Source organism: Falco cherrug, chromosome 2 (assembly GCF_023634085.1).
Source record: "Falco cherrug isolate bFalChe1 chromosome 2, bFalChe1.pri, whole genome shotgun sequence".
Classification (NCBI taxonomy): Eukaryota; Metazoa; Chordata; class Aves; order Falconiformes; family Falconidae; genus Falco; species Falco cherrug.
This window is the reverse complement of record NC_073698.1, coordinates 113,980,622-114,008,066: the sequence shown is the minus strand read 5'-3', so window position 1 is coordinate 114,008,066 and position 27,445 is coordinate 113,980,622. Positions and strand designations below refer to the sequence as shown.

The window sequence follows — 27,445 nt, the reverse complement described above, 5'->3', positions numbered from 1 at the left end:
CTTGGCTTCACACGCTCCATCTCTCCTGTTGAAGAACAATAACACTATTCTGGATTAACTCTTCCTAATATGGAGCGGGCGAGCGGTCGGTTGCCTGCACGCCACTCGGGAAGCGCACCCGGCTGCTGCGACGGCGTAGCAGCAGAGGGCATCCATCGTCTCGCCGAAGGCTTCCCGCAGCCGTACAGAAGTGGGACCCGCCAAGCCTGCGCTGTACACCCCATGTCGGGGCGAACCGGGTGCCTGGCCGGCTGCCGAGACCGCCCCCGACTCTCCGCTTGCAGGAATTGGCTCTCTGGGTTTGACCTGAAACTGGCTCTTCCACGTGCCTTCACCCTTCCCCAGGGGGGATGAGCTGCGAGGTGTCTTCTGTCACTTGAAGAATCGGTTGCTTTTCAGTGGTCCCCAAATCCCACGGATGTATCTAGTTTGTAAAAATGGTTTGCTGGCCTCCTTGTGTTAAATGTGAGCTGTTTTTAACAGCAGGCAGCATACCACGTGCATGCTTGGAGTTAGTTTTCTTTTGCTGTTTTTCACCTGGATTTCTTCGAACAGTTCATCTGCGTCTGCCCGTCTGTTGGTTTGTAACAAAACAGGGATGAGTGATCGGTCTGAAAGCCTCGAGTTGCAGAGAAGTGCTTTACGTTGCTGTTAGTAACACCGAGACATCGGTTGACTTAGTGGGGAAGAGGCTGGAATAAAAAGCCTTATTTTGTAACGTAAATCTCTGACTGGCTAGAAAAGGACTGTTGCTTTCCAAACAAGTAATGATAATGCTAGACTATACGGATAAGGTACTATGGCTTGGGTATGCAGAAAAAGAAATACAACTCAATTTTTCCTTATCCTTTTGCAAACTCAGGAGAATCGCTGAAGGAGGAATTGTGGTTATGGAAAGAGCTGGTGGATGATTTAATATAGTATATATCAAGCATTAACTAGCTACCAGAATCCAAGTAACTGCAAACCCAGGGTTTGAAAACCCACATCTGGCATGTGGGTGTAACATTTGTAGATCTCTGCTGTTTTTTCCCTTCTTGCTGCAGTGTTTGTTACAGGGTTCTTTTAAACAAGTGGCACTTCATCACAGCAAGTACAAAATGGGAAAATAGAGCAAGTGCCGTAAATAATACTGATGCAGCGATGAGACCATTAATACTTGTGCCAGCCAGTGCTAATCCTATGTGTAGTTTCAAGATTTACCTTCTTTTTGGCGGGGATGCAAAGTCTGATACTCCCCATATTTATAGTATAATATATAGGAAACACAATAGGCTTCTGGGGAATGCTGAATTCATTCACGTCGGTGACTGGTTTATGAATAGTTCTGCTTTTGAGTCTCCTGCAGTCTCCAGAATACCACCTGTGAATGCAATTTACAGCTCTTTGTGTTCAAACATTGCATATGTATATATGTACATAGGCTCATTACCCTCTTCCTCTCTCTATTCATGCATAGTAATTGGTGATTTATTTGCGATTCCTAGAGGGGAGTAGAGCCTGCGTGTAAGTTCTTGAAACTGCAGCTCACTTGTAAATGGCACGTTGGAGTGAAATAATGATGCAGAGGTGACTCTTGGAGAAAGAAGGGATGATCATGAAGGCCTGTCTCCTGGAGGGGAAGGGGTGCTGGCTGGGGAACAGCAGTGTGCAGTTGACTGCTGTTGGAGTGCTCTGCTGTCGCACCCTGCTGCTCTCCTGCTGCCTGCCCAGGCACCGGCGCCGAGGGGGTCGGTGGCTGGCGCGCAAGCCTAGGTGCGCTAGAGCTGAAGGCTGCTTGGCTGAAGGGGAGCAGGCGGAGAAAATGGCAGAGTGGATGTTTGCACACACGGGGTTTGGGGTTGTTTTTGTTTACCAAAGCTAGCAGCCCAGGAACGTTGCCGGCGCCTCATCTGCTCCTCGATGCGTTGTTAGCAGCAGTGGCCAAGATCGTGCTTTCTCCATCTGCGTCTGCCCGAAGTCCTCCGCCGCGAGCTTCGTTTTGCCAGCTGATTGTGCTGCTTTCACCCCTGTGTTTGCTGCCTCTGGATCGCTGTGGTGTGTGGTGCTGGACCTAGACTGATCCCGGGTGGGCTGTAGCTCGGCTTCTTTTGGGGAGTGTGTTGGATGGGGGCTCTACAGGTGTCCCTGGCTGTTGCCTCATTTCTCCATGCGGTTCAGCCGGCCCTCTGCGTTTCCTGAGCGTGATGGGAAGTTGCTGCAACCGTCGGTGCCGGGCTGGCAGGCTCTGCTCTTGCACATCCCCAAATGTAGTTTTTCATGGGGTGACTCCCTCCCTGCAGTCTTGGCCAGACCACCTGACATCCTGAGGCTCCTGCAAATCCTGTTTATTTACACAGGAGGTTTTGGTTTATGCGAATTGTCGTCTTTTAGTTGACCTTCCGTCAACTTAGATGTCTTTATTAAAGCAATTTTTATTGTAAATCGAATGTGTACTTGGAACACTTTTACCAGACCCATTATACAAAGTGGAAGGTAGAATAAACAGCGCTGCAGACCACAGGGAGAGGGGTGAGAGAGACCGTGTCATAGGGAGAGCATCACTTCTGTGTTGGGAGGCTTATGGAATTTTTTGGACCAGGAAACCACCTTTTTTTTTTTTTTTTAATTCTTTTAAAGTTCTTGCTTTTGGTCTCTCTTGGCTTCTTTCTTACCCCTGCGTAATCAGTCATGGATTCCGCCATTGACCTAAAGGTCATACAGTTTAGTACGAAGCCAGAGATGTTTTAGTTTGTTGGAAGTCAGATGAATTGGAGTGCTGTGACCAGAAAGAGTGCTCCTCGCTGACTGTTAGCAATCTGCAGACCCTGCCCAGGAACTTGCAGCACCAGGAGAATTGCCTCAAAGGAAGGGGGGAAACTTTTCAAGCACAATTGGGTTTTCTTCGTGTTTTTAGGGTTCCTCTGCTTGTGATTTGACGTGTGTACTAGTATCAAGGACATTTAGGCCCTCCAGCCAGTGTCTGGAAAACTGCAGTATTGTGATTTGCCTCTGGCTTTTAAGTTGCTAAATACTCCTTAATGATAACCTGCTAAATGGGTTTTGACTCCATTTTTATATTGGCATCTCTTTCCTAGTCATGTAAAATCCTCTTAAGGAATAGTTTTCTGGTTAAATGTTAGGAGACGTTTAGCATCTGTTTCTTATCAGCTATGGAGAGACTAAAATGGAGCCTTTCCTGACAAAGCGGGTTTTGATCAAATTGCAAGGCAAAGAAATTGGGTCTGCAGCTGCCTTTGGTGGGTCTAGCATGTCTGCATGCATATATGTCATTTCCAGCTCTAACCTGTTGCTCACCTTGTCTCTGTCAGTGTACTAAGAACATGTTTCCAGTGATGTATGTTAGTAAGCTTTTTGTCATTAGAAGGTTTAATTAGCAAATGGCAATGAGACAAGAGGAAATCTTGCCTTTCTAGCTGCTGCAAAAGTCACATTTCAGTAAGTAATTGAAGATGAGCACAAAACCAGATCATCTCAGCTAAGTGATGCAAAGCTTTTCTCAAAAAAGGGAGAGTCTTGGACACTCGGGGCTTCTGCTGTTGCTGCACAGTACTTGCACAAATGCAAAAAAGCAGGGCTGCTCTTTGAAAGGAGTTGTTCCTGCCCAGCATGGGGAGGGAAGGGTGTGGGCCAGGGTGCTCATATGAGGAACTGGTTGGGGGGACTTGCTCGGTCTGGAAACTAACATGGCAAACCCAGTAAGTACATAGAGGGATTGGGGGGCTTGTCTGACTTGCAAGTAGATCCATTTTTCACGTGATCCTCGAGACGTTTATGGGGCCTGTGGAAAGAGGGGTACTGGGGAGGCAGGTAGCTGGAGGGCGTGGGGAGTTCGTTTGGCTGGGTTACCCCAGTCTGCTGTTCATGCACCAGGGCCTTGGTACCATGGGTCCAGGGTGTGCAGCCGGTTGCTCAGCCCTGCCAAACGAGTGAGTTGAACCCAGTGTTTGACCACAGCCACTGTCCTAACTATTACCAGCTTCTGACAGAGGCTGCCCACTCTGCCCTGCATAGCATTTAATCTGCGGTTTCTGCCTGGAGCCATTGCCTGTACACTCCTAAGGCTCCTTCTTGCTGATTTTACTCTGCTGCTGGTGGTTCCTTGGTGTTCCCAGGTCCTTTTCCTGCTCTTGCCGAGCAGTGGTCCTCTGGGAGGGAAGAGCTGGCCCACTGTTAATTGGAGGAGTAGGAAAAAGGTGGGCCAAGGGAAAGTGTAAGGAGAAGGAAGGTGAAGAACCCAGCTGATAAGATAGATGAGAACAGGCTCTGGAGGATGGATCTTACCAAATGCTAGGCCTTCCACCGCACACGCATCTTTTAAAGCATCAAAGACTCCCAAATACCAAAGAAACTGAGATAGTGAGGATCTGTCTGTATTTGTTGTCTTGTTCCTGAGCAGCGTACCTGCCACCCTTCTTGGCTGCCTTCTGCTTTCCTACCGAGCTATTGATTCCATTTGGGACTTGAAAAATTATCTAGCGCCTCTGTCTCTTCTGATCTTGGCAGCCGTAAGAAATCTTTGCCAGTCAGAAAGGACTGACACTGCTGTGGAAGTGCAGGAATAAGGAGATTCCTCTGCAGTTTCTGGCAACAAAGTTGGCCCCGTCAGGGTAGCAGAAACCATCAGGTTCCACAGCATATGCTGCAGAGCCACATGCGCAGCAGCTGCATAGCCATTAGCACCGCCGAGCGTTAAGAGTAATGCCTGTTGGTTGGTGTCCTGGGTTTTGTTGTTCCAGCCCTTGCAAAACAGCTCATTGGGGTCTGAACAAGCTTGGAGGTGATTTTGATGTACAGCTGTGGTGGCACTGCTAATTCTTCGTTTTGTTTGAGCTAGTGGCATAAGTCTGGAGTTGGTGTCATTTGGTGTTCCCTACCCTGTGCAAAAAAGTAGATAGCTTTGCTTCCCAGCAAATGCGTTCTGCTCTGGAGTCACTGTGGTTACAGGGGAATAGTGGGGATTAGGTGATGCATCTAGGCTTTTGGGGGATTTTCTTGTTTGTTTTCTTGGTGATTGTTTTCCCCCTGCTGCTACATCCCTGAGTTCTCTGCCTGAGACACTCTGTCACTTTTATGGCTTTTGGGCTTTTTATGGAAATTGAGAAGCTTGTTAAAGGGAGCTGGGAACACAGGGTGAGGTAGATGTGTTTTTCTATGGAGTCTGTATTGTTAAATGTTTGTTCTGGTTTTGAGAGTATCTTGGCACTGACCCAGGCTGCTGTGTGAAATGGATGGTTTCTGAAGCCTTTGGAGAGGTGGAGGCTTGGAGATGAGATACTGAGCCCCAAAAAAGCAAAAAAGTTTGTCTTTCAGGGAGAGAAGGGCTCTGATCTCTCATTACAGCGTGGATATCAAGTTTTGAATGCTTAGAAAAAGGTTTAGCCTTTCTTGAGGAATCTTTCTATCTCCATTCAACATCATTGAGAGACGCAGGAATCTCCCCAGGTTCCTCCAAACCTCTCTGAAAGTGGAGCTGGGCCTTGAATAAGAGTCACAGGAGAAGGCAGGTGCTTGTTGCCAGAAGTCGTCCAGAAGCTCTTCACTCCAGAAAACCGTAGTGCTGGAATCTGGCACTTATTAACTCGCGTTACCCGGTACCTAGGATCTAGCCAAAGGGCTGTGGCTGGCTGCCAGGCTGAAATTACCAACCTGGGTGTCAGGCCTTGTTGGTTCCTTCTTGCTAGCTTGAAATAGGAGCTCCCAACAAGCATGTGTGCCAGCCCTTCTCCTAGTCATGTTTCTTACAGCTTTGTAAAGTGTTCGAGGTAATTATAGTACTTACTAATATTTATTCTCTTCTAAGCAATTATCTGAATGCATTTATCTCCGGTGTGCTTTCAAAGTACTCTGCCCCCTCTCACAATATCATTTCATCTCCCTGGCTCGGTGCGTTCTGCTCCCTCCCTTCTCATACAATCCTTGGGCCTCAGCTTCCTCCACCTCCTGAATATGCTGTCAAGCTTTGCTTTCCTCTACTGGAGGTTCCCGTACCCTGTCTTCCTACTCTGCTGTCTAATCCCGTTACGGAGGAGGGATGTTTGCTAGGTTTTGGAGGGGATGATTGCTTAACCGCCCTGCCAGGTGCTAAGGCGCTTTGCAATGAAGGGCATAGATACCAAGAGGAACTGGGCTGGCGTCATGCCATCTCCCAGCTTTCTGCTGACTGCTTATGGCCTGCAGACAATATCTTAAGAGCTCCTGCTGAAGGGTTTGACCTTTATGCCTGCAGTGTTATCTGGCGCCTACAGCTGGAGTCACAGCATGCAAATTCCAGTGCTTTCTTCTGACTTGTGATACGATTGTGTAGGCAAGTCACTCCGTCTCTGTTCTTGGCCCCTTGAAGTAGAGAGAGTGGCTTAAAAGGTGTCATGGGATTTTTACTTTTTTTTCTCAAAAAAAAAAAAAAAAAAGTGCAGTGTTAAGGCTGAGGTTTTGCTTGCTGTTGTTGAGCGAGCAGGCTGCTTTTTTCTTAATACATGTTGGGAGCGTAGCATGGAAGAGATTGTTATGCCCTGATTGATTTCACTCGTGGTGTTAGGAAAAGAAGAAAATTGATTTGTACTTTGAGCTCTATGGTGTTACCCGCACAAGCTTTCTCGCTTATCGTACACTTATCGTATGTGAATGGGACCAGCCTCTTCTTGCCACCTTGTTAGGCTCGTGGGGCGTAGCCCATGTGACTGTAACTTGGAGCTGTTGTGATTCATTCCAGCCATCAGTGTTACAGCAGCACAGTTAATCTATGGGTCACTGGCATGTAAGGAGCTGTTACGTCTAATCAATCCCATGCCATGAGCTAGCTGGCAGTTAAATCTAATCCAGAGTCTGTAGCTGCCAAATGCTTTAAGTTGCCAAGCTCTTGCTCCTTTCTGCTGTAAATCAGGCAGACTTGAACAAGATCGGCTTCAGGTGCCCTGCCTGTGAGCAGGGATCAGAGTTCAGCCTCAGATGCCTGTATTGCAGAGGGGCAGAGGTTGTCCAGAGTCTGAAGGGCTGCAGGGTGGATGTAAATCTACCTGCTCATCTTCATATGTAGCTATCAAAACGCCTTCCTTCTTCTCATCTTGCATCGCTGTTTCTCCCACCTCCTTCCCCTTGCCTGGATGTAAAGAGTGGTGTTCAGAGGTGGCCTCATGTACTGCCATTGTCATTAGAGCATACAGGGACCCTGCCTGTGTTCTTGCATCTCAGGCAAGGCTTAAACACATGCCTAGTTTTGTTGTCGTCTTTCCACTGCTCTCACACTGCACCCACTCCTCTTGAATTTCCCACTTGTGCACATAGGGTCCCTCTGCAGCTGCAGGTAAACCCCCTTTCCCTCCATAGCAAGAGCTCTCCCATGATGTGCTTGGACATACACCTTCTTCCACCGCTGAAAGTGCAAGAGGTGAGTCTAAAAACCTGCTTCCTCTGCTTTTGTGGGGCAAGTCACGGGACATCATCCCATTTATCTTTTAAATAGAGTAACTTGGCAAAAGGAAAGGATGCAGGCTGCCAGTTGTTATACACATGTGTTTGCCATCTGTTTGCTTTGGCTTGTGTGCTCCCAGGGAGCTTGGCAGGGGACACTTGCTGCCCCGCAACCACCATGCGAAGGAAGGGCAGCGCATAACTGCAGCAGTTATTCAGATTTGTGCTTGGGCTGACCTTTTTTTCAGCCTTCGCAGGGGAGAAGGTGGCAGCAAATGTGTGGTGGGAAGGAGGCTGGTTTCCTTCTGGCAGAGGAAGCCATCTGAGACCACCCTGAGCTGAGTGGGGTGGTGTAGGGTGGGTGAAGGGGTCTGACTCAAAGAGGTCTGTCGCCTCCTCCTGTAGGCATGCCCATGCTGGGCTGGTGTCAGCCCTACTTGTGGCTTTCATCTGGATCAAAAAGCTGTGTAGTTCAGTCTGCCCCTGTCTTTTGGCTGGCTTGTTTTAGGGAGGATGTAGGGATGAGAGGGGTGAGCGCGAGCAAAGATTTACTGTGTGTCAAATACCTAATAGCTGCTCTAGCAGATCCACTGGGATGCGTTACTAAAAGCATCCTAATGGTCTTGATGTAATGGGTTTGAGCCTTGGAAACCCGATTGCTGGGAAGGGCGGCCCAGGTCTTTGTGCTTGGCTCCTGGAGGAGGAGGTCTGGATTCCCAGCAGGTGTCAGGGCAGGCAGCAGGAGCTGGCTCTTTGGGGTGCCAGTCCCTCCGTGAGATGGAGCTGGAGGGGAGCCATGTGCAGCACTTTGGCATGGCAAAGGAATGACTTGGGAGGCTTGGCCAAGCACCAACTACCGCTGTTACCTCGGAAATGTAGATTACCAGTGATTGCAGCTGTGTGGAGGCCAACTAATTCCCTAAAGAGATGTAATCTGAGGAAAGGGTAATTTTCTTTACAGAGACATCTGGGTGTTGGTGGAAGAGAGGGAGATGCACAGAGGAGCGTGGCCGTAGCTGAGGCCAGCAGCCTCTAAGCCTGGCTGCTGGCAGCACTTGTGGGAGGGAGAGGTACTGGGGGATGTGGCTCCCACCCCAGCTGTAGGAGCGGTACCCAGCTCTGCTGCTCCCATATTTTCTAAGCACCACTGTTCCTGGCATCATCCAACCTCCTCCTCCTGGTACTGGCAGTGGCCTGGGAAGGAGGTGGGCTGTTCCTTGCCTGCAAAAATGATGGAAGCAAGGGTCACGTGAGAAGGGGAGGGTTCATCAGTCTTGGAAGATGCCAGTGGAGTCATGAAGACCCCTGAGATAGCAGGGGGTGATAAAGAAGGGGTAGAAATGAGGGCAACAAGAGATAGCAGCAATCCAGTTTTACAGTGGACGGGCAGATGTGCATATATGTTGTCCTGAAAGCGCTGCAGTAGAGGTTCGTTGTAGTTACTGGGGTGATCGGCATCAGTTTCTAAATCCTTCTCTGTATGTGTGATGTGAGTCTTGAGTGTGGGTAGGGTGAAGCGAGGCTTCTGGGGAAGTATGCTAGTGGGAGGCCAAAAATAAATTATCAAAAGAAAGAATTGAGAAATTAACAAAGCTAAACGGATGTATGCAGCTCCAAGAAAAGGGTGTCATGTTTGAAAGCATATTTTTGAAAATCCATTTGCTTAGTCATCTTACAGATAACTTCGCTATTTTTACCTTCTTTGCTCTGATGACACTTTGCTGTCTATATCATGGGTTTAGCATTAGCATTCTTTTCTAGAGTACAGGGAAAAATGTATCTGCTAATTTTGAGTTGGCTTTGTAGAATTGCTCTACCTCTTGGCTGTGAAATAAGTAAAATACTGTTATTAAATTTATTTTAAAGGAGCATAGCTGGCATTATTTCCCTCCTAACCCATTTTTTTTTTAACCCATCTCCCATGTCTGCAATCACATTTGAATAGAGAATATATTCTCCTGCCATTTCAAGTGTAGTAAGTGCCATTCCTTCAACTCCCCCAAACAGAAAAGTAGTGATGTTTGGGTTCAGCACAGTAGTCTACTGGGGAATGAATGCAAGATCAAGGACATTTGCAGATTTTTATGTCTTTGTGTTTGCAGGGGCTGTGGCATTGCTAGCAGGTTGCTCACAAATGGTGGCTTAGATTACCTCTCTTGCAGGCTGTGAAGATTTCATCTTGCCATTCCTATTTGATCTGCAAGTGGTGATGAGAGCTGTATACTCAAATTCAGAATTTCTGAGTAGCAGTCGGCAGTCATTAGGGCAGTGCTTAGACCCCAGAGGCTTTTTCTGTGTTTTCATCCTGTTTCAGTAACTGTGTCTCTTGTTATCTTGTTCCTGAATATTTTTCTCTTGTAAGAGGAGACTGTTTGTTGCAACTGTTAAACCTCAAATGTCTTGAATCTCCCTTAGGGAAGAGGAGGAAAAATTGCTGAGGTTTCTGCGTAAGTAGACTATAGAAACACCTACGCGTCTTTCCCAAGTATACAGCCAGGAGGTATTGTTGGTGCTGTCCTAACCAGCCGATGGATGCTGGCTGGTTCAGCCTGTGATTCTTCCCTCTTGCTTGCTCGCTGTGTCGAAGGGGGTTTAGCGAGGGAGCTGGAGTTTCTTTTTTCTGTGACATGTGATGGTACTGGATGCCTCTGGTTGATTTTGTCAGAGCAGTGTAGCTAGGAGGTGTCAAAGGAAATTATGGATGTTTGTTCAGTCTCCTGGCTGGATATAAGCATGCGGGTTTTAGTGAAATGTGCGTTGAATAAACATTGGGTAAATCTCCTAAATGGAAACCGGTGTTGGGAGCTGTGCTTATCTTCATGGCAGGATTTTAAAAAAATGTTTGTAATGAGAAGAGTTTTGCACCCTGTGTTTGGTTCCCATTGGTTCAGTGGTTTGTAATGTTCCTCCTTGTGTTCCCTTTAAAGCCAGCCAGCCAGCCTTAGGAGAGGATTATCCAAGTAAAATTATCCGAAGCCTATGTTGCCATCAGAGTTCCTTCTTTCCCCTTCTTCCGCGGTGCCGGTGGCTAACCTGGGCCCTGGCGTGACCACTGCCATACTAATGTGCTGGGGTCCCCCCGGCCTTGCTGGAGCTCCTCGGTCCCACCTGAGGAGATGGGCTGGGCGAGTGGGCCTGGCTGCAGCAGAGAGCCGGTGGGGCTGGAGCCCCCAGAGCCCCTCGCTGGCAGCCCTGTCCCAGGAGGAGATGACTTTGTGCCTCCCCTGTCACGGCCTGGCCTGAGATGGGGATCTGTGGCAGGGTGTGCCACCATCCCCCCACTCCCGACGCCCCCTCGGGTTGTCCTACCTCCTCATCGGGAGGCCCAGGGGATGCGAATGTGGTGTTCCACACATAGGGCGGCTGTGGTGGGCCTGGGGGCACTGCCCCAGCCTGGGACATGGCTTTGGGCACCGGGGTTGGCTTTTGCGTGCTTTGGGACGTTTACCAGGAGCGGCCCTATTGCAGTGGTGCCCCAGCCTTGCCTTGCCGGCTTGTGCAGGGCATTTAATTGCACCTCTGCGCACGGAGGTGGTATTTCATAGCTGCCACGGGCAGGTGCTTGTGAAGCTGTGCTAGTGGGTGTGTAATGCAACCGGTGTCAACCCTCACCGCTTGCAGTCCGCTGCAGTAAACTGGGGCGGTGGATGGCATCACAGCTCCTTTGGGAGCTCCTCTACCCAGCTTCCCGGCCCTGCCTGCCTCCCTCCCTGCTCCCTGTCTCTATACTGGTCTCCCCCAGCTCCATCAGTCCTCGACAGGTCTGGAGCATGTGTGGCATTTTGGTGTGGTTGGTGTATCTGTTCAACTTGCATCAGTCAGTCGCTGTTAAGGCTTATAATCAGGAGAAAATCTCTGGGGCACAGCTATTTACAGAAAAAAACAAACCACCCTTCCAGACTTGCATCAAACAAGAGTTTTATTCTCATTAATTGAATTCCTCTAGAGCCTGATAACTTGGGCATGTTGAAATCAGATAAATAAAAAGCCTCCCTCCCTGGTAGCTATGTAAGCCTTTCCTTAACTCCCTGATCAGAGGGGACTAGGCTTTGCTAAGTAAGTAGCTGAAGATCAAAACTTCTGTGTACGTCTGCTCATTGGGAAGTGTGGGCAGGAGGATGCTCAGTGTGGTGTATCGGCAGAGGGTTTACCACCCCCACCCCCCCTTCCTTTCTCAGTTAATTGGAAAAGATTTTTTTGTTTAGTGACAAATGCTGTTTAGTCACCCTCAGACACGTAGTCTGTGTCTAGAAACTGGGACTGTGCTTTCTTCCAGACCTTCAGCTAAACCTGCAGCCCTGCAAAGGGGCGAGTCCGCTCTTGCTGAAGTTGCGGTGTCTTGCCTTTGGAGCATCTCTTGGAGCCACGCTGCCCCATCTTGTCACATGGGTGACAAGATGTGTTGCTCTGGGAGGCGGGAGGGCGTTTGGACTTGTGCCTGAGGTGTGGTGTTGCTGAGCTGATGCTGTAACCCTGAAAAAATCCAACTCGCAGCTTTTTCCAGACTCAATACATCAAGTGAGACTTGCAGTCATTAAGGTCATGTCCCTTTCTCCATCACATCTCTTGCGTGTAGTTCTTGTCTCTGTGCCAAGGGCTGGGGCCCCTCTCGTTCAGCAAGTGCTGTTGGTTAGTCCAGGGTTGTTCCACCCTGTGCCTAGATCACCCGTGCCATAGCGAGGTACCTGGCTTGCCAGGCAGGCTTTTGCTTGTCTTGGTTTTCAGCCAACACCCCTCTCCCCCTTTGGGGTCTTTTTGCTTTTCCCCTCCCCTGCCACCCCTGGTGCCACCTTTCTTCTTGCACCCTGGTCTTGGATTTCCTCCCACCCCTCTTCTTTTGTCAGCATTTCTGTCCCATAGCTGTTTACACCACTGATGCAGTGGCATCTGCCCCCACCCCCCCGGGACACTTTTTCCGCCCTCTCTCCCATCTCCTGGCCCCACCATCTGCTGCCTCTGCTCCTGCTGTCGTGCAGTGCCATGAAGCCGGCATGAGCCCTCTGACCGCATCGACCTCCCCGTCTGGGAGTGCTCAGCTCCTTCCCTCTGCCTTGTTCCTATAAACCCTTTAACTTCTGCTTTGCTGAATGCTGCTAAGGGTACTTTCCCTCCCCTCCCAGCCTGGATAGCCCTTTCTCCACCTTCAGATTTGCTCCTCAAACCTTAGTGACTCTGCAAAGAGGACTGGCATATAAATAAGGGCCTGCCTTTACCTGGGGGGTTGCCCTGTACTCTTTTTCCTTCTCTGTGCTTTTCACAAAGTTAGATTTTTCTAACCTTTTTGCTTGCTTAAGGATCCCAGCTCATTTTCCCTTGTCTCTGCCATTTGCTTTGCTACTCATAGCCTCTCTCCCTCAGTGCAAAGCTGCTTTATCCCCTCCTCCTTCAGCAGCTGCTCTGTCCTCTGCAAGCCCCATGGGATGCTCTGTCTGGAGTTCTTGCCTCCCAGCTCTCCGCCAGTTTAGTCTGTCTCTGTGATTTACTTTGCAGGGGTTTTCTTAATAGAGCCCGCTGCTCTGCGTCTGAGTCGTGATCCAGCGTTACCTTCCTTGTCTTAGCAGTTGCCCTTGCAGTAACTGGGTTTGGTCCCTTTTTGGAATGGTTTCCTTCGTGTCCCATTGTGTTTGTCTTCTCCTGCTTCTCTGACAGAGCCTTTTTTACATCCTTATAAACATACCTTGTCCAGCTTCAGGTTTGGGGTTGGGGTTTTTTTGGTTTTTTTTTGGGGGGGGGGGGGGTTGTGGTTATTAAAGTGCCTATTCTGTGATGCTGGCCACCTCTTTGTACAGTCCTTGCCTCTTGATTTTATCCACTAATAAAAATTGGACTGGCTTCTCTCTGCTGATGTTACAAGATTGTATTTCTGTTCAAATTAAAATCTTGACCTCCATCTCTGGCACGCACTTGGGCGCATGTGCATGCACCTGAGTCTGCTTAAGAAATGTAAGCTGCAGCACTTCCTATCCATCTCTGCCTCTGAAATTTGTTCGGTTTTTTTGGTTATCTGCTCATACCCCTAAACTCTGAAATTATTTCTTCCTCCTCTCCCTGCCAAATGCAAGATGCTTGTCTTGCCTTTAAAAGCTCTTCTTAGCCTTGTTCTACCTTGTCTTTTCTAGCACTTCATCCCTCTGTGTGGTGTTCGATTCCCAGCCTCTGCCTCTCCTTGGCTTTCCTCAGGCTGGGTTCCCAGGGAGGGGTTATCTGATCGGGCTGCCTCATCTACCGCCCCTTCCTGGATAACCTGGCAGCCCTTTGGCCAATTCCACGCAAATTTGATGGGAGTAGAGAGCTTGGAGATAAACGAGTTCCAGCAAGTCTTGTGAGGACTAGGTAGCTGAGTTCGGGAGGTGGGAGGGGGGTGGCAGGGGACTGACGGAGGCCGTTTTCCTCAGGGGCTGTAGCAGTGCCTCCGAATGGCTGTGCCAGCTGTAGGAGAAGCTCCAGCTGAAGCTTGCGGTCTGGTCATTAGTCTCAGGGACAGCCTCCCTCCTGAAGGCATAGGAAGCTAGGCTTCATTAAGTCTCCTGTTCTTCAGATTGTTTGCTACAAATGGTGGCTTGGCACCCTTTTCTTCTGACTGGGAGGTGCCTGCAGCACTGCTTCACCTGATGCCTTGCCACAAGGCCTGTTAGAGACCCCCCCCATCAGGATCTGCTAGCGGAGAGAGACCACGGCACTTCTCACATGCTGCCTTGCTCTCCCCAGCCCCCCGGCCTCCCCTGACCCATCTGCTGCCTGTCTGAAGGTGCCGTTTCACAGTACCGCTGAGCTGGTGGAATATCCCAGCTGCTTATGAAAAGGGTTGTTTTCCTTCATCCCCAAACCCCAAAGGAAAATGTGTTCTTGTTGTCAGAGTGGAAACAAGTAACTCTTTCCTTGGGTCATTCTTCTTTCGGTGCGTAGGGGGGTCAAGCATGGGGAGAGGAATGCGTATGTTGCCAGGAATAAAGGGAGTGGGAAAGCAAGACTGCTTTTTTTTTTTTTTTTTTTCCATCGCAGCTGGTACCTAGATCAGCTTAAGTGCATTGTGAAAGCACATTTCTAAACTGAATTTCCTGAGATGAGGGTGTTTGTGCTGCTGTTCATTCTGCAGGGGAGTGAGCGCAGTGAGGCTGCTCTGACTAGGTGCTTGGTGCTGAGCTAAGGTAAATAAGAGCCTATAGCGGTGGTGAATGCAGTCCTGTTGAAATGTCCTTCATGGAGCAGTTGAGGTTGGAAGGGACCTCTGGAGGTCACCTGGTCCAAGCCCGCTGCTCAAGCAGGGCCACCTAGAGCAGGTTGCTCCTGACCATGTGCAGACAGCTTTTGAGTATCTCCAAGGACAGAGACTCTACCACCTCTTGCGGTAACCTGTGCCAGTGCTCAGTCACCCTCACAGTTAAAAAAAATAAATAATAATTAAAAAAAAATATTAAAAAAATAAAAAGCTTTTATTGTACTTTCCAGCTGGTCAGTCCCCCCTAGCGCATGGGGTTGTGCCTCCCCAGGGAGGGGAATCGTATGTATCTGATTGTCCTTCTTACTCGTTGCTAATAGTAATGCGTTACGTTCCCTCTATGCACACTCATTTATACCTTACTATTACTCTCAGTCTGGGAGGAAGAAACGTAAATGCTTCTGCATCTCTCTTTCTGTTTTTTGTTTTCCTTTCCAAATACCAGGAAGTATCTGTCCTCCCATTTGAAATGGGAGCCTTGGTAATTTCGTGACAACTGCTGATAGTCTCTGTAGCATGTCAAACGAATAAATTACAGTGTAAGGAGACGAAGAGTTCTGACATCTTAATTAGCAGTAAGAGGCAGCAGGTAGCTGAAGAATCTCCCTGGATCTGTGTCTCTTTTTCAAGGATGGTGTCTAACTGAATCACAGAGGTTTTGAGAGGCAGCATCTTGCTGGTGCTTAGTGAACAGAGGAGAAACCAGAAGAATCTGGAGCGGGGTGAGGACAGAAACTGTCTGCTGTTGCATGGCCATGCTTTGTATTCTTGTGGCACTTTATGTTGGGGTGGGAAAATTGTTTTTAGAGAAATGCATGCTTTTAACCAATACATTTGACTTCAGGGATAACTTAATTTGCTGTTTACCTGAAAGCTCTTTCTGCTGAAGAAGAGGTACATGATGGCAGCTTTGCCTTGCAAATTGGATGTTCTCCCATGCTAATGGCCATGGCTGACAGGCGCAAATGTTTCTTCAGCTTGCCAGAAGGAAGCGAGAGAGATTGCTCGTGGCTGCATTCATTTGTAGATATTACACTTCATAACTTCTTGCAGTGCTATTTTTATAGAATGGTGTGCTCAAAAGGGGGAGGGGAGCAGGTGCAGAGCCCATGCCTGAGGGTGCAACTGGGGTGCTGGAGGAACAATGTGCTTTGGGAGGCAGGGAGGGATGTGCGACAGGGCAGTATGGCATCAGCTCTTCAAACCTGTCGGCATCTAACAAATTCTTGTGAAGTCTCTCTCCTTAGAAAACAATTGATTTGGGGTTAAGCAATTCATAGATGGTAACTCAAGAGTGCTAATTTGAGGGTTGAAAAGGAGATGCTCTCGCCCAGCTCAGAAGAAAAAGCATGCAAATGAAGGTCCTAGAGAACGCTGGAGTGCTGAACTCCTAAATGTCATCCTTACCAAAGTAAGGGAAAACCTGTAGTCATTCGGAGGAAGAGGAGAGAAGCCAAATAAGCAACTTTCAGGAGTATGGAAAGATGGGCCTGAACACTGGAGTTTCTCTTTGAAGGTGAAAGGAGGCACTTGGGCATGCTCCCTCCCTCCCATTTGTTTCAAATGCGGAGAGCGAGAAGCTTTGCTTTTCTTAAGGAAAAGCAAATTTTAGGGAAGGCAAGGAGCCAAGCTTCTGTGGATCAGAAGTATTTTGAGAGAACTCTTCATAAAGGCGAAGGAATTCCTTTAGTGACAGGCTGGGTAGTAAATGCTGTTGCCTTTTGACAAGGATAATGTGAAGGTGAGATTTGGGACTCTATACTCTTCTCTCCTGGGAGAATATTTTAAGCATCTGGGATGTTACGAAGTAAACTACAGCAGTAATAGGGGCATTCAGTTGTTTAATATTTGGAGGGAGTGCAGAGCATGCAGGAAAATGAAAAAAGAAGTGACATTAAAACATTATTGACTGTGAAACAAAATGAAGTTTATTATTGTCTGAGAGTGAGTGATCGCGCAGGGAATAACATTTGACAATTCTAAGAGTGAGCCTGGCTGTTGAACATGTAGGACCTGAAGACTAAAGGATGATAATAAAAAGAAATACAGAGGCTGCAGGGCATAATGAACTATGTCAGAAATTTCCTGCCTAGCTTTGTCGCTCAAACAATTTAATTTCCCCTCCTCTTGATAGGTTGGGAACACATACCAGCTAAGAGTTCAGCACTCTGAAATTGTGGTGATGCTTCGTAGCTTTGGTACTAGCATGACAATGCTGAATCTTTTAGAGGTTTGGGAGCAGTACTAGAGACACCAGGGTAAATGGTGTGTCCACACATGTATTTTAAGGGCTAAAAGAACAGAAGAAAAAAACACACATAGGAATCTTGGGAGACTTTGCTTTTTGTGCAAGTCTATACTAAATCTTACAGTGAGTACCTGTGGTTACAGCTTCAAAGCTCAGGCTGGGAAGGCAGTAATGAAGCCATCACTGCTTTTCATTGGAAAATATAAAACTAGGCATCGCCTTGGGCATTCCAGCAGGCCACTGTAAATGCTGCTGTGTGTTGTAGTGCTTAACCAGACCTGGAACCAGCAGTAGTGATGTAAGTCACTAGGGCATGTATTAAGTGGGCTGTAGGAAAGAAGAAACTCCTGAGGATAAGACACGAAGAGCAGTGCAAGTTAGAAGAAGTGCGTGGGCAGACCAACACTTCCTGCCTGCATATTCCCAATATAAGTATAATCTGCCAGGGAGCTTCTGCTTGTGTATTTTTTCCTGTAATGATAAGCGTAATGATGGTATGCTATACGAAGTACACGCTGACCTGAGAGTTGGAAAAGGGCTGGGAAGGTTCCGTTCTGACCTTGGAGGAAAAGAAATAGTTTATCAAACAGATTCACAGGATGGGCTCTATCTTAAGTACAGAAAAGAGAAGAACCTGTGGTGCTACTGGAGCTCTGTGCTGTTCTGTGGGGTTAGTCAAAACTGGTATCTCCTTTGGGAAATACAAGGATCTCGGATTATAAGGGACTCTTTCTCTCAGGATCTTTGCAGGAAAATAGTCAAACTATAATAAGCAGTAGGTGTGTTGCACAAAGATTTTTGAGCCCCCGACAGTTGTTTACCATTATGAATCTGAACCAGCAGGACAGTCAGCTCAGTCTTTCCCTTGTACATCAGCATGTGTTGTTATTCACCTTTTACATCAGGTACACCTTGATCCCCCCAGCTTCTCCAAAGCCTGTGTGAAGTAAGGAGGCTGAGCACCACAAGCTGCCGAGCTCTGGGACCTGTGTGCAGAATGGTTGCCCTGCTGCCCTGCCATCCTCCTTCCTTTTGTTAATGCAGGGTGGTGGTCTTTTCTCTGACCAGAAGTGTGGCTGGCTGACTTCTGGATGCTTGACTCTGTGGTTTTTTGGTAAGGCTTATAGCAGATTAAAGAGTAGTTACAGACTTTAGTGCAGCGAAGTAACTTCACGTTGCTTTCTAGTGGGATGATGGAGAACTGTAGAACTGTAAGAACAGGGAGATCTTGTGTCATGCATCCCCTGGGGCAGGTTTGACTCCACCTGTGGTATTCCTGAAGAGGGTAAACGTTTGTCAGAGGGAGCTGTAGCGTGAGAGAGTTCAGTCTCACAAAGCAGTCTCTCTGGTACCTCATTTTCCTTGCTGCTGGGAAGTTAAAAATATACCTAGCCCCCATGTCCAACCTGAATCTCTGTCGTTAAAGTCCAAGCCTATTGTTTCTTGTCTTCTCAGCGTTCAACGTAGATGATGCATTATTCCATCCTCCTGCCAGCATTTTTAGAAATTTAAATGTTGTGGTAATGGAGATGATCCATGGCTCAAGGACAGACCACTCTAAGGTGGCGTTAAAACTAACGTATTCTAACAATGCTTAATTGTAGACACAGAGAAGGAACTGTTAGAGGAATGTGATATCCATGTAGTATGAGGCTTGCTTTAAAAGAAAGGGAAAAAAAAATCACAAGGGTAGATAACACTTAACACTGTGCAGCTGTAGAATACCAATGCCGTACTGTGGAAAGTAAGGAAGTCGTCTGTCAGTATAAGGACCAGATCTGAGAAGAACCAAAGGATGAAAAATGGCTCTGATCTTGGCGAGGGGGTTGGATGTCTGACTGGGTGCATAATTATAGCAGAGGTACAAGACCTCTTTTGCAGTCAGTACTTGGGAAGCAAGTCACAGGCCACAACAATCTATGGTGATTAAAAGAAATGTCACCTCTTTCATATTTATTGAAAACATTTTTCTTAAAAGACAGTAAACATCTGCTGTGGAAGTGAGCGGCTGCGAGATGGAGCAGCTAGCAGAGATGAGTGAAAGCAGTTGTGTTGGAAGAACAAAGAGCTTCATTGGCGGCTCCTGTCTCGTTTGCCCATGCTTTGATATTTCCCCACTGATTGTGATATTTCCATACCAATTATTATATAAATTGTTCCTGGCTGACCTCTCTACTTAGCCATCCTTAGTTGGCTCAGCAGTGGGAGGAATTTGAAGGAGGAATGAATAGCTTTTTGAGTCGGTTCGGGAAGGACAGTCCATGATGCTGAGGTGGTGGGATGGTGGCAGGAATGGAGGAGGAGGAGGAGGACAGGGGATCAGGCACCCTTGGCAGCACAACATCAAAGCAGAAAGGTGGAGGATAGGGACAGAGTCTTTCTGCAGGTGGCTCCAGGCAGCCTTTCAGTACAGTGAACTCTCTTGGCATGACAAAAAATACACCAAGCACAATACTGTATTTTCCCAGAATGAGGCTTTACAGTAATAAGGGGGGGTGGTGGTGGGGGGTGGTGGTACCACATGTTTTCTTCTGATAGCATTGTTTTTTTCCATCTGGCAGCAGGTTGCAGTGTACAGAGATTGTCCCTGCTGTGACTCATTTATGCAAAAATTAAGCTCAAACCTAGTTTTTATTTGTGTGCGTTAACAAGAGAGTTCACGGGATAGCAGGTGCATGTTGCTAGAAGATTGTTTCTGTTTGGTCTTGTCTGTTGGGGCAGTCTCCCATAGGGATTACATTCGTCTTCGGCCGATGAAAAGTAAGACAGCTGCCTGGGGAAGTGTTCTTAGTGGTTGGACAACGGTGGGCTTGGAAGAGCCTTCTTGAAATACAGCACTGTTTTGTGGATATCAATCCCTGCTTTTTTTCTCTGGATTCCACAACAGGGCTAAGTAAGGGGCTGGTCTTGGCAAGAGATGCCTGTATGCTCCCCAGGGGACAGAAGGGAGAGAGGAAGGGCCATCCTTTGGGAAGCATCATGCCTAGGGGAGACTGAAAAATTAAGCTGAATTAAGATGGAACATGAGCTTGGAGGATGTTAACTGTCCCTGAGCAACTCGCTGGAAGCAAAGACCTGTGCAGGGCATGATGCTCCTGTGTTGGGGTAGAGGAATGGAAACACTGAGGAGGAGCAGGCTGCAGGGGAGCCCTGCTTGCTGGGCCACAATTAACCATATGTGCCCTGTTACTTTGTGAACACAGCCAATGCACGAACTGCTGCAGCTCAAAGGCTGCTTCTGCCTGCCCTGCTGTTCCCCGTGGCCTGCTGCCCGTGAGCTGCAGGTGGTGGCATCGCCCCGCAGTGCTGCCATCCTTGGTGGTGGTGGGTTGCGAGTGTATGGGAGGCAGAAGGGAAGGAACAAATTAACAGCATCAGCTAATCAAGCAACAGAGCCCTTGAACTGGATGAAAATACTGTTCCCTTGTTGTGGGCGCAGCATCCTTTCCTCACCCCGCAGTTGGAGTGGGGTGCAGGTATGCCTGCTGCCTCTATGGCCCTGCTCCAGGGCTGAAGGCGCTGAGCACAGCCGGAGGAAGACTGTGCTGGCACCTGCCTCACCGCAAGCCTTGCGGTGTCTTGAAGAGCAAGGGCCAGCCGGGTGGGGAGCCTGGGCTCCTGCGCTGCTCTTGCCTGAGCAAGCCCCAGACCTGCTGGAGGGCAGCAGTTGCCGCAGCCTGTGATGCATTTGGCGCCTGCACCTGCTCTTGGGTTGTGTGTGCCCAGAGCATCTCTCAAGCTAGGAAGTAGACGCTTTAGCATAACTGCTCTTTAGCACTTGTGTCTGAATTGTCTTCATTACTGGGGACTTTCTGCCAGGTCCTGTGGTCTGCTGCAGATGCTCGTTTGTCATAGCCAAATAGGATTTATGTACATTCCCTTTCCCTTCCCTGCACGCAGGCGCAGGCTCCCGCTTCAGTTCTGAGGGTATTTTGAGGGAACCAGTTCAGTTGGCCACATTCACATCGTGGCCATGCTTCTAGAGATGGCCGTGCTTCTAGAGAAAAAGCCGCAACGGTGCCTTTTTTAGCTTCTGCTGCAGCGTAGCCAATGCGTAGTGTGCAGACCAGATGTGACCTTGTGGCTGAAGAGTATAGCCTGCAATGACAGGTTGCGAAGATGCATGAGGACAGCTGTACCAGTTCAGACTAAGGTTCCACCACCTTGCTCAGTATCACATCTCAGAAAGCTGTAGGCAGACAGCTATGAAATTTCGGAGCCTCCCGAACCTGATATGGTCTATCTATTTAGTAGTCCTCTTTCAAGTACTTGTCCCACTCACATTTCAATTTCCCATATCCACAGCATCGTTCAGCAAGGACATCCCCGGGTCTGCTGTGTGCAGCTGCAAGAACTGCCTCACTTTTTATAAACCTGGTTCTGACCAGTTTTGATTGATGGCTCTTGGTTTTTAAATGGTAAACTGTTGATTCTTGACCATTGTCTCCATGGCATGCATATCAGTATAGGCCTTTACTAGCTCCTCTTAAAGCCATCTTTTTTCCAGGCCAGAGTCCTTCCCTGCTCCGTTATTTCTTACACAGAAGCCATTCCGTAGTGCTTGTCATCATTGTTGTTCTTCTCTGACACATTCTCAGAGGCACCTATAAATGGAACAAACAGTAGCAACAAAAAGAAAAACCTGGATTGTGTGCTGTGTATTTGCGCAAGGGACAGGGAGAGGGATCTCTGTAGAGGGATCTCTCTGGAAGTGTTTTCAGTCTAATAACTGTAGTCAAGGGCACAAAGTATTTTTTAAAGGAAATTTAGGATTAGTATTGTCAGTTATTGACAAATACTGCTTTAGAGCTTCTGAGGGAAGGAAAACTGCTGTAAAGCTGCAGGAGCAGAAACAGCCCCTCAAGCTATGTAATCCATTTGGTGTTCAGCACTGTCAGCCCTACGCTTCTGGAAGATATGGAAAAATAGAAAGACTTCTTTTTAAATTGCTCTCTAATGATTAGAGACCCACGATAATACTCCTAAGAGCTCAAGTTTCTCTTTTAGATTAAAGGTCTACTGGCAGTGATTATTGATATCTGAGATTACTTGATGCAACTTGCTGTGGTGCCTTTGGGTGTGGTGCAGGCATAACACACACTCAGAGATGGGGAGAGTGTTTGCAAGAGGTTTCTTGTCCTTCTGTCTCTAATTTTTATTTATTTTGGTGTGTCAGTACTGTAGCAGAGTTGCTGGGTGCAGAGCCATCCTTTCTTCCATTACGCTCACCTATCCCTTGGGATAAGCCTTGAATCAATATTCTCAGATACGATTTTGCACACCTGTTCTTCTGAAAGAGACTCGAAGGTCCATCTCTTTCCCAAAGAGTAGGTGTTCAGCACTTCCTGAAATGGGGCATCTTCGAAGTGTTTCAAATCCGGCACCTGAAATGACCACACGTGTCTGGAAAACCTGAGCTCTGAACGTCTCCTGGTAGAAAAGTCAGATCTTGCTGCACTCAGCTGACATTGTTGGGAGTGTGCAGATTTTGCAAAGATGAAGTGTACTTGGAAGCTGAGCTATGGAACTCCTGGGAGAGATGCCTGGCTGGCAGGGATGCTTGACATCCTTCCTTGCCTGTAGGTTGAATGGAGAGGCATTGAAGTCCTGGCTGTGGTGTGCCAAGGGAGACGCGAATGGCTGGGTGACTGACGTTGCATTTCCCCCTTGCCTTTCACCTGTGTTTCAAAGCTGCTTCACGTGATGTTTGCCATGGCCCTGAAATTTCCTGGGTGGGCAGATGTAGGGGGGGTACAGGGACCAGGCATCTGCGGGTACCTGGGTCCTGCACAGTGCCTTTGGTGCATGGCCTTGAGTCTTAAGGGCCCAGCTGCACCATCCCATCTTGCTGCGGCTGCCTCCTCTTTTCCCCACGCGCTTCCTGCCTCCCAGATAGGACCTGGGAGATGGGTAAGCCAGCGGAAGTGTGGAGAGCTGCCTGGCTGTTGTTTGGCTTGCTCTTTGCTCAAAAGGCTGCTGACAGTAGTCCTCAAGTTCTCATCTGTAAGTGATCAGGGAATGCTTCCTCCTTACTGCGGGGGATTTGCTGCCTTTTGGAAAAAAACAGATGCACAAACCTATCATTTCTTATTAATTTTAACGTAGCTCTTGGCTCACTACCTCCTCTGTATCAGCCCTTGCATTGTCAGTAAATTATATTGGATTTGCAATTAAAAGCCAGCTGTGCCAGTGCAATACCAGCCAAATGCCACCATAACTGTCTCCTGGGCGTCCTAGGGGAGGTGTGGAGCATACAGCTCTCCTCCAGTGAGCTCTTCTCTCACTTCGAGAAGGCAAGATAAGAGTTTGAAATGGCATCTCAGGCACATTATTTTTGTTAATCAGAACACTTGCTTGCTATGAAGTGCAGATCTGTTCTTGATACTGCATGTCTGTGGATAGCAATTCCCAGAGCTTGAAAACTGCCAAACGCCCTTCACCGTGTAAAAAGTTAACTGTTTGAGGAAAAAAACCCTTGTAGCGGGGAATGTCTGTCTTAGGCTGCTTGTTTTTCTCCTTTCCTTCCTCAGTTAAAATCTTTTAATGGAGAAGTATCTCTGCTTCTGCTGCGTGGTTGTTTTGGTTTGGTTTGGTTTTTTTTAAGTGGTGAAGAGCATTTGTGCCCATCTGTGTCAGAGTAGGAGTGTGTGGCCAGGCAGGGGGAAGACCACTGCGGCTGTACTGTTCCCTGCCCCCCCTGGACATCCACCCCATGCAACCAACAAGCAGTAACTTGCTGCAAGTTGTAGCAAAACCCTGACTGTTTTGTCTTCCTTCCGTGCTGGAGCTGGGTAGGGCTTTTTCTACATTAGGTTCTTGGTCCCTCAGCTGTTTGGGCTCCTGGAGCTAGAAAGGAGAAACAAAGAGCTCTTTGGCTCTTACCTTTCTCATTTTTGCCTGGATCAGGAAGGTGTGGCGGTCCAGGGCAAGAGGGAATATGAGAGGAGGGATGGGATGTAGAAAGTGGGTCTTTTCCGAACCTGGAGCGGGACTCCAGGTTGTAGGTTTACAGGCAAGGTCCCAAAAACTGCCGACAAGGGAAGAAGGAAGCCCACGTTAGTGCTGGCCATGAGTGTGATAGGATTTGACATCTACCAAAAGGCTGTGTGCATCAGGGCACAGAGATCAGCGCTGTGGGTCCCTGAGGTCGTGATCTCACCAGCGAGCTGTGGAAGGGCCAATATGTGTCTCTGATAAAATGATGTATTTCAACAGGACAGATGGAAAACTCCTTAAAAGAATTCCTATGTAGAAAAACCAGCAGTGCATTAAAAGCCTGCAAAACAAGGTCATGCACTCAGCTGAGAAACACCTGAACAAGTGTTGTGTGTGCAACTTTTAATTCCTACCATTGCATGTTTGCCTTGTGGCACAACTTTAATTGTGCCATTGCGTGCAGGCTATCTGTATGCTGTAGCAAGGCTACATGTGCATACAAAAATTGTATTATGGGCTGTCTTTAGGTGTGCAATAAAGATCTTGCCCTTCTTGCTGCTGTAAAACCAGTTCACTTTAAAGGCTGTAGTATTTGCTTTGGCCTTTGGCCTTTAAGGGGTGAGAGAAGAGGCTGTCTGCACCTTAGATGTGTTAGTTGTCTCTAGCGGTATCTTTCCTCAGGATGAAGAGATTGGTACAGCAAACAGTGGGGGGAGTGTTGCCTCTGTTGTTCCTCTCCCTGTTCCTTTTGAACACGCTAGCTTTCCCTGTCCTCCCCTTAAATCACATTATTTCATAAAGAGTAAAAAGAAACATAATTTGGAGCAGCAGCAAGCTGAGCCCAAGTTAATAGTTTGAATTGCACTCCATCTGTTCAGCTGCACGGCCTGATGGATGTGCTGAACCCATTTTTCACAATTTGTTTTAAGCTGGTAAGAACCATCTCTCCTGGCTCCGGTCCAGGCTGGCTGTGGAGAAAAACTTCCTATCTGGACATCCATGTCCAGAGGGCAGGATTGACTCAGTAATCCCCAGATGCCGGGCTACCTCTTCCACCCGCAAGCTGCTAGTTTTTTGAAAGGTTAAATTCTTCTCTGGACTTGAACGTTGTCAAAAATTAGAGAGGAGGGGGGAAAAACCCCAAGGTGCGCGCACACACACACACATACACAGAGAGGATGAAATTTGCAAATGTGATTATGCAGGACCCGCTTTAAATCGGCTTATTGCTGTTTTATGATGGCAAGCAAGCAGTCACGGAAGCCAGGGTGATTGGCCTCGCCATTCGCGCATGCTGCTGGTAACTCAATAACCGATGAACACCCACCGTGGTCTCCAGACCTCGAGCCTTTGATGTAGCAACAAACAAGATAGATAGCTGTAATTTATCTGGCCCCTGGAGGGCTGTGCTGGTAATGTGCCATGAGCCCAAGGGCCAGCCATCCATAATCGGTGTAAAAAATACAGCAGGATCGCAGTCGCCGTGCTCTGGGATTGTCTTTGTTCTGTGCCACACGAGTCTGTGTGTGTACAACGTGTTGTACTGGGTCTTGATTTCCAGCAGCCAGGAGCGGTAAGTCTTAGTGTAACGTGCCCGCTCCCTCCCTTAACTTTAATTGGTTTTGTTACGTACTGAATATACTCCTTCCAAGTAGACTTGGGAACGCAGTGCCGGAAACGTGGTATTTCCCCGCATGCCTTTACAAGCGAAACAGACTGGAGAAGGTGTGCTGGGTTTGGGGGGAAAAAAAAGGGATTTTGTGGTAGCTGGAGTCTCCGGCGGGTTTGCTGATGGAAGGCAGGTGCTTACGGTGTTGCAGTTGGGTGGCCTGGAAGCCAACGGAGAGGGAGCATAGCATCCTGGATTGCATGTGGAGCATCCTGGATTGCAGGTGGGTCTGTCTCCTGGTGCAAAATATTCCCGACTGGGCTATGCCGGGAGAAGAGGGAGTTGCTGCCCAACCAGGGATAGTAGGTAGGGTTTGAAGACCCTAGTGATAGGGTTGGAAAATAGGAGTAGTACTGAAAACGAAGCTCTTGTCAGCTTGACTCTCTGGTTTGTTGCCATGCGATGCAGTACATTTTTGTGCCTGGATTCTTCCTGTTACCGAAGAAAGGTTTTCTGTTACCTCAACACTGGTTCTTTCACGGGGTGTTTTAACAGACATTTCCCTTAAGCCAGCAAAAAAACCTGCAACGTGGCTGAGGGGGTGCTGTGCCGGACTTTAAAATGGGGTGTGAGGGCTTGCCTTGCCGAGCACGGCTGTGGGAAGGGGTGGGATGGGTACATCTGGGGGGAGGCATGGAGGCTGCCTGTCGGGAAGTAACACTGGACTTCTCTCCTCCCGCAGGCATGGCCTTGGCCCAGCGGCAAGTGGCGGTGCAGGAAGGACCCCTTTACCGCACGGAGGGGTCTCACGTCACGCTGTGGTGCAAGGTGAGCGGCTACCAGGGCCCGACAGAGCAGAACTTCCAGTGGTCCATCTACCTGCCCTCGGCCCCTGAGCGGGAGGTGCAGATCGTCAGCACCATCGACCCCTCCTTCCCCTACGCCATTTACACCCAGCGTGTGCACAGCCGGGGGATCTACGTGGAGCGGGTGCAGGGGGACGCCGTCCTGCTGCACATCACCGAGCTGCAGGACCGGGATGCTGGGGAGTATGAGTGCCACACGCCCAACACCGACGAGAGGTACTTTGGGAGTTACAGCGCCAAGATGAACCTCGTGGGTAAGCTGTCCTGCTAACGCCTGGCTGGGGCAACAGGGTGCCAGCGTGTTGCACAACACATCACACACACACACCCCTCCCCCCATGTCCAATGTAGTCCACATAAGCTGTCGGGTTAGGGAGAATAGGAGTAGAGAGCAGGCGACACGGTGGTATGAATTGCGGGAAATCACCGTGTAGAGACATAGGAGATACCAAGCTTTGTCTGCTAATAAGGCCCTTACAAAGTATTGGCACCAGGCAGCATAGCCAGGGAGAAGAATGTTTGAAGCCATGGCTGAAAGCAAGAGGGGTGCGGAGCTGATTTGCACAGCAAGAGTGGGGTAGGGAGGCTGCTGCAGATGACACAAGCTGCAGAGAGAGCTGTGTGCCAAAGGTGGCAAAATAGTGGAGCCATAACAAGTAGCACGTGAAGCGAACAGGAGAGACGGTTGTTTTCAGGGTCTTAACAGAGGGTAGTGCTGCTGAATGTGTCCTGGAACCAGCACACTGATCAAATAGAGCTGCAGATGAAAGGGGGGGGGGGGGGAGTTTTTTGGTGTTGGAGGGTTTTTTTGGTCTGTTTTAGAAAAACCAAAACCAGGTTCTTTAAAATCTGGGGTATTTCCGTGGCACACGTCTGGCTAGCTGATTTGACCTTTTCAAGCTTCAGCTTGTTTTCTGTATCTCAAAATAGGATTGAAGTCTCTTAACTCTAACAGCAGTGAAATAGCTTCCATCAAACTCTTTGGGTGAAGGACTCCTAAAAGAACTTCTCTGCATCAGAGATACCCCTTAAGCAGATTGAAGCCCACTGACAGCAAGCTTGCTTTCCTTAGGAGACATTCATGAGCCTACAGGTCTCTGGTTTGGAAAACACTTTGGCATCATCCAGACGTGCTAGCCAGTTAGGGTGTTGCCAGT

At 48.4% G+C, this 27,445-nt stretch overlaps 1 protein-coding gene across 2 annotated transcripts in view; it reads left to right on the top strand.

The window, feature by feature from the left end:
- Nucleotides 1–27,445, top strand: part of IGSF3 (immunoglobulin superfamily member 3) — a 100,138-nt gene that overhangs the window by 1,811 nt on the left and 70,882 nt on the right. For both annotated transcript variants that reach the window (XM_055702451.1, XM_055702449.1), the window contains exon 2: nucleotides 26,165–26,542. In XM_055702451.1, coding sequence (XP_055558426.1) covers nucleotides 26,165–26,542 — 378 coding nt within the window. The remainder of the gene's footprint in view (nucleotides 1–26,164; nucleotides 26,543–27,445) is intronic.